This window comes from Dipodomys ordii, unplaced genomic scaffold (assembly GCF_000151885.1).
Source record: "Dipodomys ordii isolate 6190 unplaced genomic scaffold, Dord_2.0 Scaffold5, whole genome shotgun sequence".
Lineage (NCBI taxonomy): Eukaryota > Metazoa > Chordata > Mammalia > Rodentia > Heteromyidae > Dipodomys > Dipodomys ordii.
This window is the reverse complement of record NW_012267221.1, coordinates 19,476,194-19,496,534: the sequence shown is the minus strand read 5'-3', so window position 1 is coordinate 19,496,534 and position 20,341 is coordinate 19,476,194. Positions and strand designations below refer to the sequence as shown.

At 37.7% G+C, this 20,341-nt stretch overlaps 1 protein-coding gene across 2 annotated transcripts in view; it reads right to left on the bottom strand.

The window, feature by feature from the left end:
* Positions 1-20,341, bottom strand: part of Cers6 (ceramide synthase 6) — a 278,071-nt gene that overhangs the window by 109,971 nt on the left and 147,759 nt on the right. For both annotated transcript variants that reach the window (XM_013028016.1, XM_013028023.1), the window contains exon 4: positions 11,637-11,694. In XM_013028016.1, coding sequence (XP_012883470.1) covers positions 11,637-11,694 — 58 coding nt within the window. The remainder of the gene's footprint in view (positions 1-11,636; positions 11,695-20,341) is intronic.

Here is a 20,341-nt window from a genome sequence, read left to right as displayed (position 1 = left end):
CTCATGCAAGACCCTGAGTAATATCATCAGTACCACCAAAAGAAAAGGAATGAAAGAGAGAGAGTGGCAGAAAGATGGAGGGAGGAAAGAAAAAAGAAAGGAGGAAGGAAGGAAAGAAGGAAGAGGGAGAAATAGAGGAAAAATAGAAAGTAATAGATGGAAGATCAGAATGGCATGTTTTTATTCTTTTATGCAGTGATCAGTATTATATCCCAGTTTTCAGTGCCAACACAGTGCCTACACTTCTAGCACTACATAAAAGGGGCATGCATTCTCTGAGATCAAAAACCTGTTAACAAAGGCACTAAACAGTAAATAATTTCTTTGCCAAAACCCACCCTATACCTCCTGACACGCACACACACACACACACACACACACACACACTCTCTCTCTCTCTCTCTCTCTCTCTCTCTCTGACCAAACTCAGTTGTATCACATAGCATTCAGTCATTTTCTTTTTAAACTTGAATTTATTTTGTTCATTTTTTGAATTTATTTTGTTCACTTGTTCAATTATTTGTTCTAATTTTTATTTTGTGGCATGGCAGTAGTGAAAATTGAACATTGGACTTTATCCTTGCTAGGCTGATGCTTTATCAATGGAGTCAGGCCTCCAGGTCCATAATTATGGCTTGATAAGTACCTTTCATACTTGATAATTTTCTAATTAGCAAAGTCCTACTGTATCAATTTCTTTTTAGCTTCAACCACAGCTTCAGAAGAAAACAAAGGTGAGGGATATGACATCAAAAGATCTATTTATTTTGTGCTTCAGAAAACAATAATGTACACACATGCACACACCTACAGTACTGAAATCTAGTTTTTACTTCCTCACATACATATTGAAGAGTTGGTGTCAAATGTCTGTTAATGTTGAATACTTACATGATGCATTCTATAAAGAAACTCTGTATGGTCCCTCTCTACTTCCTAATCAAGATTTTGTTCTGGAGGAAATCTCACACTCACCAAGGAGACACTGACAACTCACAAGAGGATACTGCCCGGGAAACAGACTATGCTTATGCAGTGGGTCCGACATGCCCTCTAATATCTAAGTCACTATAGAAATGATTCCTTGCTTATTACCAATCTCTGGTTTTAGGCAACATGATTCTTGGCTCCTTTAAACTTTTAAGCAATATTAACACAGAATGACAAATGGTATTCATTCATCTGATACCTCAAATTTTCATGAACTATATCACAATTTAATCATTGGCAAGTACCAAGCATGACAGGTAGATGAGGTGGGTGGGATAGGATCCCTGCTTGGAGCAGTTTAGAGAATGGGATGGATGTTCATTTGAATGAAGATACACAGATATGACTCGATACTTTACTACTGAATTATCCTGAATGTAGTTATGGTAATTCCTATATACTAAACACTTCCTATGGTTCATAGACCAAGCTCAGGGCTTTCCTATTCTGCAAACAGCCTATGCATTAAAGTACAGATTCAGAGGGGTTTAACTGATAGATTTTCCACTGGAGATGGTCTGCAAGGAAGTTGGACTGGAGGCTTTGGGTAGACACGAGGAAGATCATTTTATATAAATGATGCTGCCACGGTAAGGCCAGGGGGAGCCAAGGACCCAGCCTGCTTAGGATGGAAGGAGGCCCAGTGGACAGCACTGGCAGAAGGGAAGGAAGACAGTTTTGTCCTATCTTTGTCCTTGTTTGAAATACTAATACCCAGAAGAAAAAAAATCTGAGTACTTTTGTCAGTTCATTTTCTTGGGAAGCCAGGACAGAATAAATCAGCTACATGAATTAAAACCAGTCTAATCAAAATAAATATTTAAAATAGAACTATAGTTCTGGTGTGTATCATCTACTGATCCTGAAGTTTTAAAAGAATATTAATGCAAAGAAGGGTGAAATGAGACTGTGGGAGAACCAGGGGCTGGGCAAGCATGTAACTCATATAAGGAACAGGAATGCCAAGGGTTGGAGGGAAGGCTCTGTTGCCCAGGGGTTAGGAGGCAATTTCACAGCAATTCACACACAAATGGGACCCTAGAGATAAGACAAGGAACTGGAATGATTCCCCACTGTCACCCTTAACATACACACACACACACACACACACACACAAATACAGTGTCTTTATAATAGTGTCATGTGAAGAGCTAACTGCTATCTTGCTATCAAGTGCAGTCTCCTTAAAGCAACATCCATGCCACAGCTTCATTTTCCTAAGTACTTTTAGACAAACATAAACTTCTCTGCTGGCTGTAAGATCCTTGAAAGCAGGAGCCATGACTTCTCCTACACCTGCCACTATACATTATACCTAGATGCTTCATAACTGTTCGCTCTGTTGGATTCAATCTCTCTGTGCTTGGTGGCACCAAAGGAAAAGATAATTAGCCTACAAGGCCAGAGGCTCACAGTGCCTGGATGCTTCATCCAAGGTACTGAGGATAACCCCTAGGAGAGGTGTTCAATAGATACTGAAAGGAAGGAAGGATGAACAAATGAATGAGGTCAGCAGCTCCCGTCAGCAACGACCAGAAATGTTTGGAAACAGCCGTGAATGAAGGCAGTGCCTTTTAAATCACAGCTTTTGGTTCTCAAATGCTTGCGCCCTATTTCTATCCAGCAACAGAGCTTGTTTGGCTGTAGGGTTATTAGAACCTACTCCTTAGTTCATTTTTTATTGAAGTTACACTCCAATAAGGTAAAAGTCAAAGTTCACAAACCCTAAGGGCAGAGGGATGTGACATCCAAGTGCATGTGTATACACACACACACACACACACACACACACACACACACACACACACACACACTTATGCATGGCCCCCTAAAACAGTAAGTTAGCACCCCCTGTCTCAGGATCTCTCAAGCTCCGCTCTTCTTCCAGTTAACCTCTAGTGATACTAATTTATTTTGCCTGAAGAAAGTTATTTTATCCTTTCCATTGATAATTTCATACTGGAAGCCTAACTAAATTCCATGAGCACAAAATAACCATCTACTCTACTGTGGAATAGTTAATCTGAGATTACTGCTATCACCACACTTTTGCTTAATAAATCCTACACAATGATAGTAATGGCCCCAGCTAGCTAGGCCTATTCTTATCTCTGTCCATAAGGAGAAAGGAAACAAACAAAAAAAACACAAACAAACCTCTGTCTTGCCTTCCAGGGGACAGCAAGGCCTATAGCAGATAATCTGGAACTTGAAGTTCTCTGGAGCCACACCTGGAGCTATCATGGGAGCATGTCTCCTCACTTCCCCTCACCCAAAGCTTTCTCTACCCTTGACATGTATTTTTAAGCTATTGTTATTTTAAGAAAAAAAATGGTTCACTTCATCATTGTTGTCGGGGCAAGCATTTTATTAAGGTGGTTGCTATATGTAAAAGCCATTAGCTCTCAGACTTTACCAAAACATACTTGAATAAAAACAATGCATTGCTGCTGAATTTATTATGATAGTTTTCCAGGTGTCAGAGAGGTTCCTGGTGATGATTCTGCTAATGCAGAATGAATGTGCAGGTACAGATTTTGATACATGGATCAATACTTCATCTCTCATTACCTGAACTCTCCGGTGAGCTTCCAGTTTTCTCCTGCCTGGAGAAACAGAGCATGAATACTAATGCAATCCAGCTCTCAGGCAGCAGCCAGGGAGGCCTGGAAACCAGATTTGTCACAGCATATTAATGAGGAGCAATGTTTCTCATAATCAAGCTCTGCTCAAAACTCCTGAGAAAGAAGTCTACACCTTCAGGGTACTGATAATGAACATATTTAAATGAGTGTTATTTTGGTAGCCTCTGAAAGCTAAGTCCATTTAAAAAATGGAGTTTCTACAAAGTCTGTTAGTTATTAATGGGTTGAAAAGAGAAGATTCAGTGTGTTATAGCACCAAACCAGAAGCCTTTGTAATAATTACAGAAGCACAAGTACCATACAATAAGGCATCAGTTAATATTTCTACTTGAGAATAAAGTACCCCAAGCAAAACTCACTCCACAAAAGAAAATCCATTCCAGTGTCATGAACTCAAGTAGTCTTTCTGTCTCCTTGCCTGGAGAAAGCCATCAATGAAATGTTATTTTCTCCAAACACAGCTAGGTACAATACAGAAATGACATAGAAAAAAGGCTTCTCCATGATCTTTAGAGAAAATTTCAGACAACCAAAGTCAAAGCATTGCATCTCATTAAATGAGAAGATATGAGCCATTACCTCACTGCTGATGAGATCCCTTTATCATCTGAGAAAATTCTAATTTATCCCAAGCCATGAATAATTTCATCTAAAATACATTTCTCAACACACTAAGCTTTCCCAACCAGCTTCTTACTGTGAAGAGCCTATTAAGGGTTTGCTAATCACAGCATAGAAATTAAATACATATCATAGAAGAGGGAATAAAATTATGCTTGCTTAACATCAGCATATGTAAGATAAAATTTCTATATATTCTGAAAATTAGAAGATGAATTCTGATGTAATGCAAACTTATGCTTCCATAATGTTTAATGCATACCTGTGAAATTAAGAAATTTGAGGGGATGGGTCGTGTTGGGAGAACGGGAGAGAATGATAAAGAAGTGACATCTATCAAGATGTATTACAAATTGACCTATTGAATGGTAATTCCTTTGTACAACTATTAAAGATGATAGAATGATCAATAGATGCATGAAGAAAATGCCCAGCATCTCTAGCCATAAAGAAAATGCAAATCCAAATAATATTAAGATTCTCCCTGACCCAGTTAGGATGGCCATTATCAAGTAAACCAACAAATAGATGATGGCGGAGATACTACAAAAAAAGAACTCTACTACACTGTGGGTGGGAATGTAAGCTTGTTCAGACACTACAAACTGTAGTATGGAGGTTCCTCAAAAATCTAAACATAAGCCAGGCATCAGTGGCTCACACCTATAATCCTAGCTACTCAGGAGGCTGAGATCTGAGGATCACGGTTCAAAGCCAGCTTGGGCAGGAAAGTCCATGAGACTCTTATCTCCAATAAACCACTAGTAAATCGGAAGTGGCACTGTGGCTCAAGTGGTAAAGCGCTAGCCTTGAGCTGAAGAGCTAAGGGACAGCGCCCAAGCCCAGAGTTCAAACCCCATGACTGACCAAAAAAAAAAATCTAAACATAAAACTACCATGTGACCCAGCAATCCCCCTCCTGGGCATTTATCTAACAGAACACAAACAAGGTTACAGTAAGTCCACCAGCACAACCACGTTCATTGCAACACCCTTCACCATGGACTCAGCACAGACACTCCTTGATGGACAAGTGCATCAAGAAAATGGAAATGTTCTCATTAATTAGAAATGGTGATAATGTACCATTTGTAGGGAAAAGAAAAAAAATGGAAAAATGATATTAAATAAGCAAGCGAGACCCAGAGAAGCAAAGGTTGCATGGTTTCTTCATTTTTTGTTAGCTGGAATGTGTCTAAAAAGCTATAAGTAAACACATTTGGTGGTATGCAAATGGTTATGGATGAATTAACTGATGTATAATACAAGATGAATTAGCTGAAATATAATAAATTCTGTGGAGAGCTCAAGTAGCACAACTTTTTAGAAAGATTAAGTCAGAGACCAACGAAGTAAAAATCAGGAGATGTGCAAGCGTGTCAAGATGGGGCCAAGGGGAGAGGGTAGATGAGTGCAGTGGGGAAGCAGGGGGAGCTGCAGTAGAAAATTCACTGTCCAGGGCTGGGAAGGTGGCTCAGTGGTAGAGCGCTTGCCTTGCATGCCTGAGGCCCTGGGTTCGATTCCTCAGCACCACATAAGAAAAAAGAAAAAAGCTGGAAGTGGCGCTGTGGCTCAAGTGGTAGAGCGCTAGCCTTGAGTTGAAGAGCTGAGGGACAGCGCCCAGGCCCAGAGTTCAGGCCTCACGACTGGACCCCCCACACACACACAAAAAAAAAGAAAATTCATTATCTATGCCACAAAATTAAGAAAAGTAAGGGACTTGTGGGTTGAAGGGGAGTGAGAATGTTGAAGGGGGTAACACTGAGCTGAATGCATTATATTTATAAACTGCTTTGTTAAATGGCAACTCCTTTGTACAACTATTTCAAGATAAGGGAAAATTTTTTAAAAAACACAGAGCAACTAGAGTCTCTCAACCTAATGAATGTTATGCTTTCAGTTAGAGGCAGATAAAGCCAATAGACACTTCATTTGGGCCTTCTGAATATAATCACTGTTTTACTCTAGCCAATATAAATAAGTTATAAGAAACTTAGTTATTTTGGGGCTAGGGAGGTAGCCCAGTGGTAGACTGCTTGGCTAACGAAAGTGAGTCCCAGGTTTAAACCCTAGAACTGCAAAATGAAAATTTTGGGAGCCTTAGTTTTTGCTTATCAAAAACTATACCTTCAATTCTGATCAGCTCAGTATGGTTAGTAATGAAGACTGGTGACAAGGAGGCCACAAACCTACCTTTGTTTAAAAAAAATAAATACCTGGTCGTGTCTCAGCCCTCTCACTGACTAGTTAGTTATGTGACCTTGTGCAGATTATTAAGCCTGTGTGGTCCCTGATTCCTTCATCTGGAAGAAGGAGGACTTAAAATTACTCCACAGGGGAGATGAATGCAAAGTTGTAGACATACTGCCCAGTTCACAGTGAATGCTCACCATAGTGAGCCTATCATTACTATGACTATGACTCTTATTACTAGCTGTGATTTAAAATTTCACCAACACTGTTCACCAAACCAACAGTGCCTCCACATGATCAAAACCATGAGAAAAATCCATTTTAAAATCCTATAGAGAATTAAGAATGTTGATTTCCTAACACAACTATGCACATCTATACAAGTAGAACTTGAGTCAGGTATGTGGGCACAGGCCTGTGATTTCTCACCAAGGAGACTGAGAAAGGAGGACCACAAGATCAAGGCCAGCCTGGGATACCTATGGGAAACTTAGCTCACAACAAACAAACAAACATCACTAGAAAAGGAAGAGTTTGGCTCTTACCAGACTCATACAGGAGACTACAAAAGCTCCCTAGAAAGTCTCTGGTGGGGTTGTTTCCAGGCAGGTGAGTAATATAATCATGTAACAGGAAACTTTCAGGGAAAAACACTAGTCAGCAAGAAGACCTAGATCGTTTTAGAACAGACTTTTGCATCTTGTTGCCATTTAAGTAGAAGTCAATCTTTTTTATTTCCTCCTGTTCAAAATTATAGTGTACATTAGTGAACACTAGTGTACATTAGTCCACATGACTGGTTTTTAGAGGCAGCATAATTAAATCTCAGAGAGAGATGAAGAGAATGGGTTACTCATGAACCTGGTGATGACAAAATCAGATCTCAAACCCAGGTCTTTTGACTCCTTCCCCAGGACTGTCAATATGTCACGCGATGCTGAGTTTCTCAGTGGCCTCCAAATGCTCTCCTTTGGTGGAATTCTAGCCACAAAGAAATAAAGAAAAAATTAAGTGAAAGGAATAAAGGGAATTAAAAAGTACATAAGAGGGCAGAGGCAGGGTTGCAGGGGAAAGGAAAATGTAGTAAGAAGCAGGATAATTCCTAATGTTAATCTAGGTAATTTCCCCCCCCTAATGTATGTTTACTTATTAGGAAGCATCAAGGTATGATTACAAGAGTGTTACTGTCTAGGAGGTGGCAGCAGGAATAGACGTAGGTATCCACACTTTTAAGCATGCCTTCCTTTCAATAAGTCATAGTGTAATACCTTGTGTTTCCAAAGTCCAAATTCCAAAGTTCTATACACACAAGCTGAGAATTCAGGACAAGAATCATTTTCCATTTACAAGAAAAACGAGCAAGGACAATACAATTTCAGAGAACAAAGCATATTTGTACCTGAATGTAAATACAATGCAGAATAATTTGCCAAGTCAAGACTGAAAAGTCAAGCCTGACTTCTATCTAGATGTTCTCCTTACACTAATGTAACATAATTCTTTTTTTTGGGGGGGGGTCCGGTTGTGGGGCCTGAACTCTGGGCCTGGGCGCTGTCCCTCAGCTCTTCAGCTCAAGGCTAGCGCTCTACCACTTGAGCCACAGTGCCACTTCCGGCTTTTTTCTTTTTGCTTATGTGGTACTGAGGAATCAAACCCAGGGCCTCATGTATGCAAGGCAAGTGCTCTACCACTGAGCCACCTTCCCAGCCCTGTAACATAATTCTTAATAAGGAAAACTTTCTATTAAAAAGCAACAAATACTTAACGTGTTAGCTTGCTGAAACTTGTTTTCTTTTCTTTTTTTTTATTATTTTAAGTTGTTGTACAAAGGCGTTGCCATTTAACAAAGCAGTTTATGAATGCAATACATCTTGATCCATGTCACCCCTTTCAACGTTCTCACTGATCCTGAAACTACCATCCCTTCTCTCACTCTTCTTAATTTTGTAGATTCTCTTCCTCGTCATTCAAAGTTTTTTTTTTTAAATAAACTGATCTAGTGAGTCGACAGACAAGCTTCTATTTTTGTTTTCAGCATGTGAGTTCACCCTTCTTTATCTTTCCCGAAATGAGAAGTTTGGGATAGTTGAGCTTCAGGGTGCTTCCCCAATGTTAGCATTCTGTCAAGTGTGCTTCTTGCAGAAATAGTTGATGGGCCTTTTTTATAGGTAAGAGTAAAATTTAAGCCCTCTTGAATAAGAGACATAGTCGAAAGCGTTTCAAGATTTTTTAAAAAATGCCACAGAGAACAAAATTTAGAGTGAATATACATTCTAAGGGCTGTATAAAGATTTCATTTATTCACCTTCACATAGGAAAAACAAAGGCAGTCCTGTTTCTATTTCAGAAAGATTCCAAGCTAACCAGTGAGGGGGGAAAAATGAAACCAAGGAATATGCTGTGGCTGTTTTTGGTGGCCTTGGAAGAGCATGCCGTATGTACCATGAGTGATAGGGCCTGGGCTCAAGGGCAATATGGGAGGCCTAGGGTTGTAGACAGAGGGCTCAGGCTGCAAAGGTACTTTTGAACTTCGGATTTTCACCAGTGATTAGTCACAAAGTTGACAAAATGGGTACCAGTCAGCACATTTTTAAAAAGATGATGAAGAGATCACAGTAGGTTATCAGAGCACATCATAGAAGACAGAAGTATAGAGAAGGTGGACTGCTCACTGAGATGTGGGCTGTAGTCTCAGAGCTGTAGCTCTTCAAACCACAATTCTGCTAGCTCCACCTGTAGCTTGCCACCTGTGGCTTCGCAGAAGCACTAAAGGGAAACAAAAGGCTGCCAGAGGGAGGCAGGACTTGTCCCTTTCTGCTTGGCTTCCAGTTCCTGCCACCCCTCCCCCTAGGAATGCCCTTTGACCCTGAAGCAGCAGCTAGTTCCAGCCTGTACTTGCCCCACATTTCCAGGACCAGCCTTGTTGTGCCCCAAGGGGGACCAGGTGGTTGGCATTCTCTCTTCAACAGTCCTACTACACTCCGCAACTCTTCTTTCCAGCTTTCTGACAACTCCAATCTCTCCCTGTCATCCTTTGGACATCAGAATGGTAGTGTCTTTTTGCCATTACCACCTCCAAACACCTGAGCATAGAGCTAATGTAACAACTCGCCCCAAAATGGTTGTCACTGATCCACAATGACAAAGGAACTTATACCAAAGTGTAAGTTAATCATATCCACACACACTGGCTTATAGGTGGACTTTCTCAAACAGAAGTAGTGCCTTGATTCACTTGCAGGTGCAGGCTCTTTATCTGATGGCATAATGATAGCAGTGGACAGTTCCACTGTCTTGCTCTACACAGACTGTGATTTGTCCTGGGTAATGACTTGTTACATGATAGTAACTTTTAAAATACCTCTTATGATTTCTGTTACCTGTTGGGCCTCTAATACAGAAATTGGGTTTAAGTACATCTAGAGTAGTTTTTAATTTTTATTTATTTTTCTAAATTTTATTTTATTGTAAAGATGCTGTACATTGGAGTTACAGTTACATGAGTAAGGTAATGAGTACATTTCTTGTGGGGTATTATTACCCCCTCCTTTGTTTTTCTCCTACTATCCCTACCCTCCCTCACCTCTCCCACTCCCCACCTCCCAAAAGTTGTAAAGTTTGTTTCCAACATAGTGTGTTGTGAGTATCATTGTTGCAATGGGTCCTCCTGTATCCTTGTTTCAACATTTTGTTATTTCCCTTCCCCTCCCCAAATTAGAAAAATGCATATACAAGATGCAAGGCACTGGAATCAATTACAGGAAAACAGGAGTTATACCATGGGGAAAGAATATACAAAAGAAGCAAAAAAAAATCACATAGTACATTATAAGTACATTAAAAACAACAGCAACAAAGATAAAACCTCTTACGCCCCTATTGTGGGGTTCATTTTGCTTAGCATCAGGTTATATAGTCATATGTACATAGCTTTTGACCATATGGTCAATTTTTTATGTCATAATCTATTTTTCACAATGCATGCATACCATTTACAAGATGATTTCCTATCCAAAATGATTTCCTTTGTCCTTTTCTGAGGTAGTAAAGATGGAAACACAAACGTCTCACAGCCATTCTTTTTTTTCCCCTGGATAAGCAAGTTTGCAAATGAGAGCACTAGGCTTCTTAACTAAGCAGTTTCTACCATGCTTATTTACCTGGGCTGACTGTTTCTTCATACTTAAGTGTGAAGTTTGTTCATAGAAATCCATTAAATTGGCCTGGAGGCCATGTGCTCTTATTAATTGAAATAAATACATAGTTACTAAAGGAACACACATAAGTAAAAAGCGTATTTCCTCTAGGAAGCTACAATAATGAGAAACAACTACTATTAATAAGAGAAATTACCATAGGCAGATAACATCTGATGAATAAAGACTTTAAAAATAAAAACATATTTGAAATGTTTATGTCAATATTTATAAGATTAACGAGTGAGGCATGCTACTTTGCACATGCTCTATTTTAGAAATGTTTTTGTAACAAAGATAGTATTGATATTGGAGGTTATTTCTAGTAAATACTTTTAAAGATAATATTCGATTTCATACAAAGTTAACATTGTAATGATATGTGCATAACTATGAGAGCAAAAGTCTTCCTGAATCTTGAGTTTAAGCAGCCTAACATTAAAAGTACAAGCAAGCACTGAAATCACAAGAGGAAGACTATGAGAGTCATAACCAATTCCTTTCAGATTTGAAGGAGTCTCATTCATGCAGGAATGCATAATAGGAAGAAATGAGACACAATTACAAAAGGACCTGAATTGTCCAATAGCATGTGGTATTGCTCTGTCATTTCTACTGGTTAAGAGACAATGTTACTACCCATATCACAGCAACTGGTGTTTGTAAGTTGTGTGATAAGGAAACTAACTTCTCCCATAATGCTAGTGGGACTATATACAGTTCCTATGTGGAAGTAGTAAAGAAGCCGCTACAATGGATATAGGACTTAGCAACACCTTATATGGAAAAATTTTCCAAAGTATTTCTAGCATATGCTAAAAACAATTTATCATAAAGCAGTAACTGCAAAAGATTGTCTATAAATCAAATACAAATACACAAATGATCCTCAGGAAACTTGTTTCAATTGCTTATAATATACTTCCATATAGAAATGGAATATATTTTATAGATATGTAAAAATAATATAAAATAATTTGACAGATCCTACCTTTTTCAGGAACCGGACTGCGTAGGAAAATATATAGACATAAAATGAAAATCTCCACCTGTAGAAGGTTAAAAAAAATTAAGAGATTCAGCTTACAGTTTTCACAGCATATTCTGAAATATTATTTTGGGGGAGAAAGCTCATTGAAGGTATCCTCTCCTTAAACCAGAATTATACTTGACAAGTAGCTGGGCACACATACTTGTTTACATGTATGGCTTTTGGCATATATTTAAAGTACAAATATTAGACATTTTTTCAACAAGTTTCTGAATTTTCCCTTTTGTTCTTTTCTTTATCTAACACATACACTTTCTCTTCTCAATCACTCATGAAGCAATATGAATGTATTAGAGTTATTGGCTAATCCAGGTATTAGTGACTTAACTGAAGTTTGTTGTTTGCTTGAAAATTATAAGCTTCAATATTTTAAAATTTGTTTTTTTAATTTAATTTTATTTTATTTGTGAACATACTGTACAGAGGGGTTACAATTACATGGGCAGGATAATGCGTACATTTCTTACCAAGCATTGCAGCTTCCTCCTTTGGTTTACCCTATTTTTTAAAAAAATTTTAGTGGCTGTTGCTATGGAGACTCATGCAACTCTAAGGAATGTCAAATTATTAGCTATAGAAAACCAATATTATGCCATTCTAAAATGTAGGTCTCATTGGTAGACTCAGTCTTTTAATGAGGTAAGTGTTTTAAGTATTTTTTTTTTATTTCAGAGAACTGAAATGTTTTAAATATTTTAAAATATAAGAGATATAAGTTTATGTATATATTTTATTACTGGGAAGTATTTTACCCTAGTGCTCAGTTACTAGTTTACATTCTTGAACTTTTTAAAAATATGAACAGATTAAAACTGGCTGGGTGTCACTAAAAAACATTTTTGAGGTTTTGCTGTCAGTGGGACTTGGATTATAAATCATAGGTGAACCCAGAAGAAACGATCTAGCACATTTAGGACCAGAAGAAGATGCTTGCAAGCCATGTAAAAATTCCTCAGATTATGCTGTCAGTGGGACTTGGTTTATAAATCATAGATAAACACAGGAGAAATTCCTTAGCCCATTTAGGACCAGAAGAAAGTGCTTGCAAGCCCCATAAGAAGTGGGGTGCTGGTGGATCATGTATATAATCCTAGCTACTGAAGAGGCTGGGATCTGAGGATAGAAGTTTGAAGCCAGCCCAGACAGACCAATCATAGAAACTCTTATCTCCAAATAATCACCAAAATGCCAGAAGTAGAGCTGTGGCTCAAATGGTAAAACACTCGCCTTGAGGGGAAAAGCTAAGAGATACTAGTCAAGCCCTAAATTCAAGCCTCAGTACCAACACACACACACACACACATACACACACACACACACACACACACACACACACACACACAGAGTTTCGCTGAGGTAACAGTGAATCAATGAATGGTGATTTTATTAGATGTTCCAGATTATATACAGAACCACCTAAAGGCAATAACAGTTATACTCAGGAAAAAGGAAGCCATGTGGACACCTCTGCAGTATATACAAGCACACTTAGATTTTGACACAAAGGTCTGTTCTTGGGTGCAGCTACTCAACATTCTAGAATTCAAGTCAGAATTAACTTTAGAGAACTTTTAACTTCAAGGTGGAAAACACTGGACTAAGTATACATAATACCTGAATTTGAGAATTTGACAGGAGAAATAGAAACAAGAGTGTTTCAACAAAACTCCCAAACAATGTAAAAAAGCAAAGACTCTGAAGCCTCACATATAAGTGGGAGTGTAAACTTGTCTAACCACTCTGGAAACCAGTATGGAAGTGACGCCAAAAAACGAAACATGGAACTACCCTATGACCTAGCAATTCTATTTGTCATTTGTCTGAATGATTACAAACTGGAATATATTAATGTCACCAGCACAACCATGTTTACTACAAAACTGTTCACCATAGGCAAGGAATCAGCCCAGATACCCCTTAATAGATGAATGGATCAAGAAACTGTGGTATATGTGCACAAAGGAATTGTATACATCCATGAGAAAGCATGATATTGAATTATTTGCAAAGACATGAAAGGATCTAGAAAGAATTATGTTAAGTGAAGTTAGTCAGGCCCAGAGAAACAAATATTGCATGTTTTCTCTGATACTTGGTAGCTAGAATTATACTATCAATATGTAAGTAAATACATTGAGTGGTATTCATATATATGCAGATGTAGTAACTGAAATGCAGTAGATTCAGGGAAGAACTCAGTGTAAGTCCTTAGAAAGGCAAAAATCACAGTTCAACAAAATAAACACCAGGAAAGGGATACTTGAAATGGGAGGGATGGTGTCAATGGGCAGGAGGTAGAAAAATGAAGAGAAGAAGGGGGGAAGAACGCAGTCAAAATTCTACTTATATCTTACAAAATTAAGAAAAATGAGGGAAGGCGTGGGTTGTAAGGGATGGGTGAGGATGGTGAACAGGTGACATGGATCAAGATGCATTGCACTTATAAACTGCTCTGTTGAATGGCAACTCCTATGTACAACTACTTAAATACAACAAAATAAAATCAATAAGACTTTTATCTCTTGGTGGTTGTGTGTGAGTGTCTATGGGTTTATTTCTTTGGTGAAAAAGTTCTAGATCAGAAGTGAGAGCTACAAGGTCATGATTACATGAGCATATATGTCTTATGTGCTTTTATAGGGTCCTGCCTCATTTAATGTTTTGTTGTCTCCCATTTTGAAATTCTTGATGATTTTGGAACAAGCAATATCCTATTTTATTTTGCATTGGGTGGTGCAAATTGAGTGGTTGATTCTGATTAATACTATAGAATCTCCTAATTCTATTCAAATCTGATACTATTCCTTAGTTCAGTCTGTCTAAGGGAAAACTATAATGGAGTCTCAAAGGATTGGTAGCACAAGTCATTTCTACTTTTCCCCTAGTCCTTCCCTTTCCTTCTTGTACTGAACGTCATGCATTTGTCTTACTTACCTGGATGCCTGGAGGCAACTAGATTTGCAACTCCTTTATTAAATGATATATAACAGCTGTTTCAGCTCTGACTACGGTTAGCAGGCAGCGATCAGGCAGGTTTTATGGATAATAAAATTTTATAGAAGTCATTGGAATTTTTAGCATTGCTTAAACATCTACATTTTATTTCCCCACTAAAAAGACCCAGTTTTCCAAAGACCTGGATTCTATTATAGGAGCTCTGATGCCTCCGTCATTGAATAACAACTTGTGATGAATATTTACAAGGCAGAGTTTATTTCCACAAAGTATCAGCAGGAAGCAAAATTTGCCAGTATCTTGCAACATGAAGAGTACTTTATCTGTGGAGTTCCGGATAACTTGCAGCCCAGTCCCTGGGATAAGCTCTTTCTAAAGTGTCGCCAAGAGGATTGATAAACAAAGCTGTATGGTACTACCAAAACCTGTTTTTAGAATCAGGGGAGAATTCCTAACATCAGGAAAAGAATATTTTTATATATTTATTTTTTTATTTTTTGTTGAGAAGTGATGAGAATCAAGCCAAAGCCTTTCCCTCTGTGTCTCCCTTTCTTGACCCTCTCAATATTTTGTACAGAAATGAAAAGAAAAAAAAAACCCTATCAGTCAAAACCCAGGCAGTGCTATTATTAATGGCGATACATATTTTCTGAGGCAGAAGGGGCGCCCTACCCTTGATTATATGCTTTTTTTCCTTAAAAATATTGGGAAGAAGGGAGGTACTGCACCCTGAAAATTTCAGTTGAAGAAAAGCAGATTGAGGGCTAAAATAATCTTAAATACTGCATTCTAGCTACTAGAGTTCTTCATAACTATATAGAAAATCAACAGAGAATGAGACACTAGAGAAAATGGCTTTAAATCAAATTTTTCTCATCCATTAGAAATGGTCAGAGCCTACAAACATCAACCAGCCACATGATTTGAGATCTAAAAGAGGATATTTACTATAAAACAAGAAGATTGAGAGCAAGGCCAAGGTCAATCCATTCATTCTCTCTCTCAGTAAGTCTAGTTAGAGTTTTAGACTATTAGGAATATAGATAACAGATGAGTTTTCTAAGAAGTACTGAATATGGAATTATAAAAGCATGCTCAAGTTGCAAAGAACATTAGTACTCTAAAGATGACTTTCTGCAGCATTCAAAAATGGTTTTCAGCTGGGTACCAGTAGCTCACAACTGTAATCCTAGCTACTTGGAAGGCTGAGATCTGAGGATCATGGTTCAAAGCCAGCCCAGCCAGGAAAGTCTGCGAGATTCTTATCCCCAATTAACTGCCAAAAAGCCTGATGTGGAGTAGTAGCTCAAGTGGTAGAGTGTTAGTCTTGAGTAAAACAGCTTGGGGACAGGGCCCTGGCCCGGAGTTAAAGCCCCAGGATCCCCCCCCCTCTCTCTCTTTCTCCCTCTCTCTCTCTCTCTCTCTCTCTCTCTCTCTCTCTCTCTCTCACACACACACACACACACACACACACACACACACTAAAATACAGGTGAAAAAAAGGAGCAACACCTGGATGCTGACAATGAAGAATAGTATTGCTGCTATGGAAGGAAATTGCTGCCACCAAAGAAAAGAGGGAAAGTAGATATACACAGTGGAAATAAATCATTGATACAGATAAATAATTGATACAGAGGGTAATATCCTTGTAAGGTCACTAGATGAAAAAAACATTCTAGATCTGGACAAAAGAAAAAAAATCTAGTTGTAATTGTTTCTGAGAAAATACAAGTGAAGAATGTAAATAAACGTAACAATGAGAGATACATTTTAAAAGAACTAATTTGTTTTCCAAACCATATCAACTTATAGCCACATTCTGCTGAAAATTTTGAATCCCAGGGTTAAAATAAAATAAAAACAGTCCTTCAGTACTCAAGCATAAAAATGAAAACAAGTCAACACACAATTCATATGAACACTAGTCATTGCTAGAGGATCAAATGCCCTGCTGGTTTAAATTTCTCTTCTATATCATCAAATGTCAGTATTGATCAAGATATATTGTATTCATAAACTGCTTTGTTAAATGGTAACTTATTTGAATACTACTTAAAAATAATAAAATGAAAAAGACAAAAATGACCCCATCAGAGATAGCTACTGCCAACCAAACTCCCTTTTTTGTAAAGTAATATGAAAGATAGCCTCATATTCAATACTCTGAAAATACCTTATTCATTGCCTTCATGCCTGTAATCCATGTGAATGCCCCTGACTCGGCCCAGTTCTAACTAATTAAGACATAAAATTAAGAACTGAAAAGGTATACTTTGAGAGAGAGAAAAAAGGCTACCTGTAATCAGAAACATCATTTTCCTAAATTTCACTGCCTTATCAAATGTTATTGTTCTAAAATACATGATATTTAACAAATAGAGGATAGGCCCTCACACTATATTAATAAAAATAAGGAATAAAGAAAGCATTAAATTTACTCTTACACAAGGCATTATTATATTAATAATAGAAATATAATTAAGAATGTCTACATAAACTTAAAAAATGGCTCCTGGATAATAAGAGTAGATGTGAACACAGAATTACAATTGCATCTTCATGAATGTAATACTAACATAGCCAGAGAGGGATTTTAAATAAAGTATAAATTCCTAAGGACAGCAGAAAGTAAAGGAGGACAGTCATCTGATTTTGCACTCTCAAAGGCAAAAAGTGAAGGGATGCTTGCTTAATTGGCAGATCCTGAGTCAGATACTCACACCATGTGCACAGAAGGACCACGAAAGCCTAGAAAGACTGAGAAGAAATATGAAAGGAAGAAATCTCTATTGAGAACAGACGCTTGTTCAAGGCCACACAGTAGGTAAGTGGCAAAAACCAGGCCACGAACCAGAGTTGTCAAATTGCACAGAATTAAAGCATACTTCTCTGCCTAGCAAAGGCAGTATGCTCTACTGTACCTGCTTGTAGAAATCCACTGGACCTTGAAAATCAGAACAGGAAGCTAGTAGGAACTACCATTCACAGAATATGGCTTGCTATTTCTAAACAACACTGCTGTTAAAATCAAGTCTAATCAAATGTGCAACCAAAGTAGAGAATGAAAGCATTGAGGTCTTCTGTCTTTTTCATGTTGCCCCAACCTCACCAAGATGGCACTAGGATCCTAAACTACAGAGAAAGAAGAACATGAAGAAACAACCAGAGGAGACCTCTGAGCTCCTAGAATGAGAATGCCAGTCTAGAGACTGCAAGGCAGCAAGAAGGACACATTTTATTCTCAGCATTTATACAGTGCCTCTTCTAGCTCTTGTGGTACTTTACAAATAGTAAACCATGTAATGGGACTACTCTACACAAAGCACTGTCGTTATCTTTTCTAATTTTGACAAATCAACTACAAAGTGTTAAATAATTTGCCACATAGCTAATAAGGAAATGATTTTGAATTAAAGCTAGACAATGTGGCCTAATACCTAAGCTCTTAACCCTAAGGCTATGCTTCTTCCTGATTTCTTTTTCTTTTCTTTTTTTTAAATTTCACGGATGTGTTTGATTGGGGTAGGTTTTCTCTAAGTAGTACTGACTGTCCTCAACTTCACTATGTAGCACAGCAAACTTAGGACCTGTGATCATGATCTTCCTACTGCAGTTCTCTGAAGGCTAGGATCATGTGCATGTATCTCTAAATATTCACCTGAAAACTGAAGACAATATATTCAGCTAACGTGATTTTTTTAACTCAGTAGATATTAACAGATGTCACATAATGCGAACAGTTTCTAATGAATGGAAACTCACTACTTGCAAATCTAAGAACAAGGGGAAGACTGTGCTGATGCTTCATTTTAATACTATACAGTTAAACACACTATGAAACTTACAACTAAAGTCAACAGGGGCTACCCAGGGGACCCTTGTCTGTCCTATCTACTCATCTTTCTACCTGCTGAAACACTATTGGCAACCTTAGGATTTATCCTTGAATGTTCTGAGAGGCCATGTTTTATAAATGGTGCAACACCGAAGCTCTCTCATTCGCTGATGTTATTTTCCTTACCCCTTTTCTTGATCTTTGATGTTAGTTGATATCAGCCATGGCTTGCAGTCTTCCAAAGGGCAAAACTCAGTCTTATTTATCTTCTAATTTCTGTTCCTTTACCAAGGCCAGCAACTAAGCTGACACTGAAATTTTTATTAAATATGCACACTCCATTTATTTACCTTTATCAAGATTGTTGATCAAGTAATCAACTACTTGTAGAAATTACAAATAAGTACAATAAGAGGGAGAAATATGAGAAATATTACCCATGTAATTTTAAATGATCAATATTATAAGAATTGGATTCAAGGAGGGTAAGCTCTGGCACAATTAAGTAATACACAACACTGTTAGATTGTACAAAACCCTATGGTACACTCTTGGAGTAGAAAAACTACTGTACAGTTCTTTTGATTTGAAAATTGAATTATTTTGAGGCATTTTTTCATTTCAGTTTTTTATTACTTAAGCAAAGCAAGCAAACGAGATTAACTCATTTCTTATCAAATTCAGAAGAGAAGTGAAGCAGCATTTTTATTTATATCTATGCTATGAAATTTTTCCTTTCACTAAGTTTAACACTATTATGTAAATTCTTCTGCTATATCTGACAAAGTACTACAAATGAAGTAAAATTATGCCATTGAATAGATGAGTATGTATATTTAGGAACAAATCAGTATAAGCTTTATATTATTGACACTTTAAAATATAAGTATCACTTCACTTCTAAGCACAAAGTAGATTAAGTACTATTTTTCTACTCAAAACTTCTAGCTAATGACTTTCATACCATGAACAAAGCTATAATATATCACATTCATATTTTATACTTCTGACAAGTAAAACTGGATTTATGAAAGACCTCCCAAGAAGTTCCTGTATTATTTCTGATATAGTCACTTGCACAAAGTTTCAATGTATAGTAGCTGGGGCGGGGTGCTCAAGTGGATTGACCAGTCATTTTTGTGGCATTCTTTTTACTTAATAAAAACCCATAATATAGGTAACAGAGATTTCAGGGCTTGTTTTTTTTTTATAAAATAATAACTATTTCTTGAGCTCTCACCTTGAGCTTGACCCTGGTAAGAGTCCCCAAACTATTAACTCAAGTACATTGTGTATCTATGTGTGTGGGGGGGCGGGACGTGCCAGTATTAGGGCTTGAACTCAGGGCCTTGTGGTTTTGCTTGGCTTTTCTGCTCAAGGCTGGCACGCTACCACTTGAGTCACACCTTTACATCCTTAACTCATTTGTATCTTATAAGAACCTGTGGGCTGGATATAACTGTAACATCCATTTTACAAGTTAGAATATTGGGACTTAGAAAACTTCCCAAAAGACACAGTAAGTGGTAGCTTTTAAAATTCAAATTCAGACAATTTGGCTCTGCAAACCATGCTCTCTCTACTAATTATTAATACGAATTATTAACATGAAATGACTTTCTTCCACTGTGAATAACATTAGGCTCTTTATCCCATCACTACACAAAATCAAGAACAGTATTCTCACAGCCACAGTCCTTGTTTCAACTCCTCTTGTGTGCTAAAGTAGGAAGGCAAAGGACACTTTGCTGTTGCCCTTCCTTCCTTCCTTCCTTCCTTCCTTCCTTCCTTCCTTCCTTCCTTCCTTCCTTCCTTCCTTCCTTCTTTCCTTCTTTCCTTTCTTTCTTTCCTT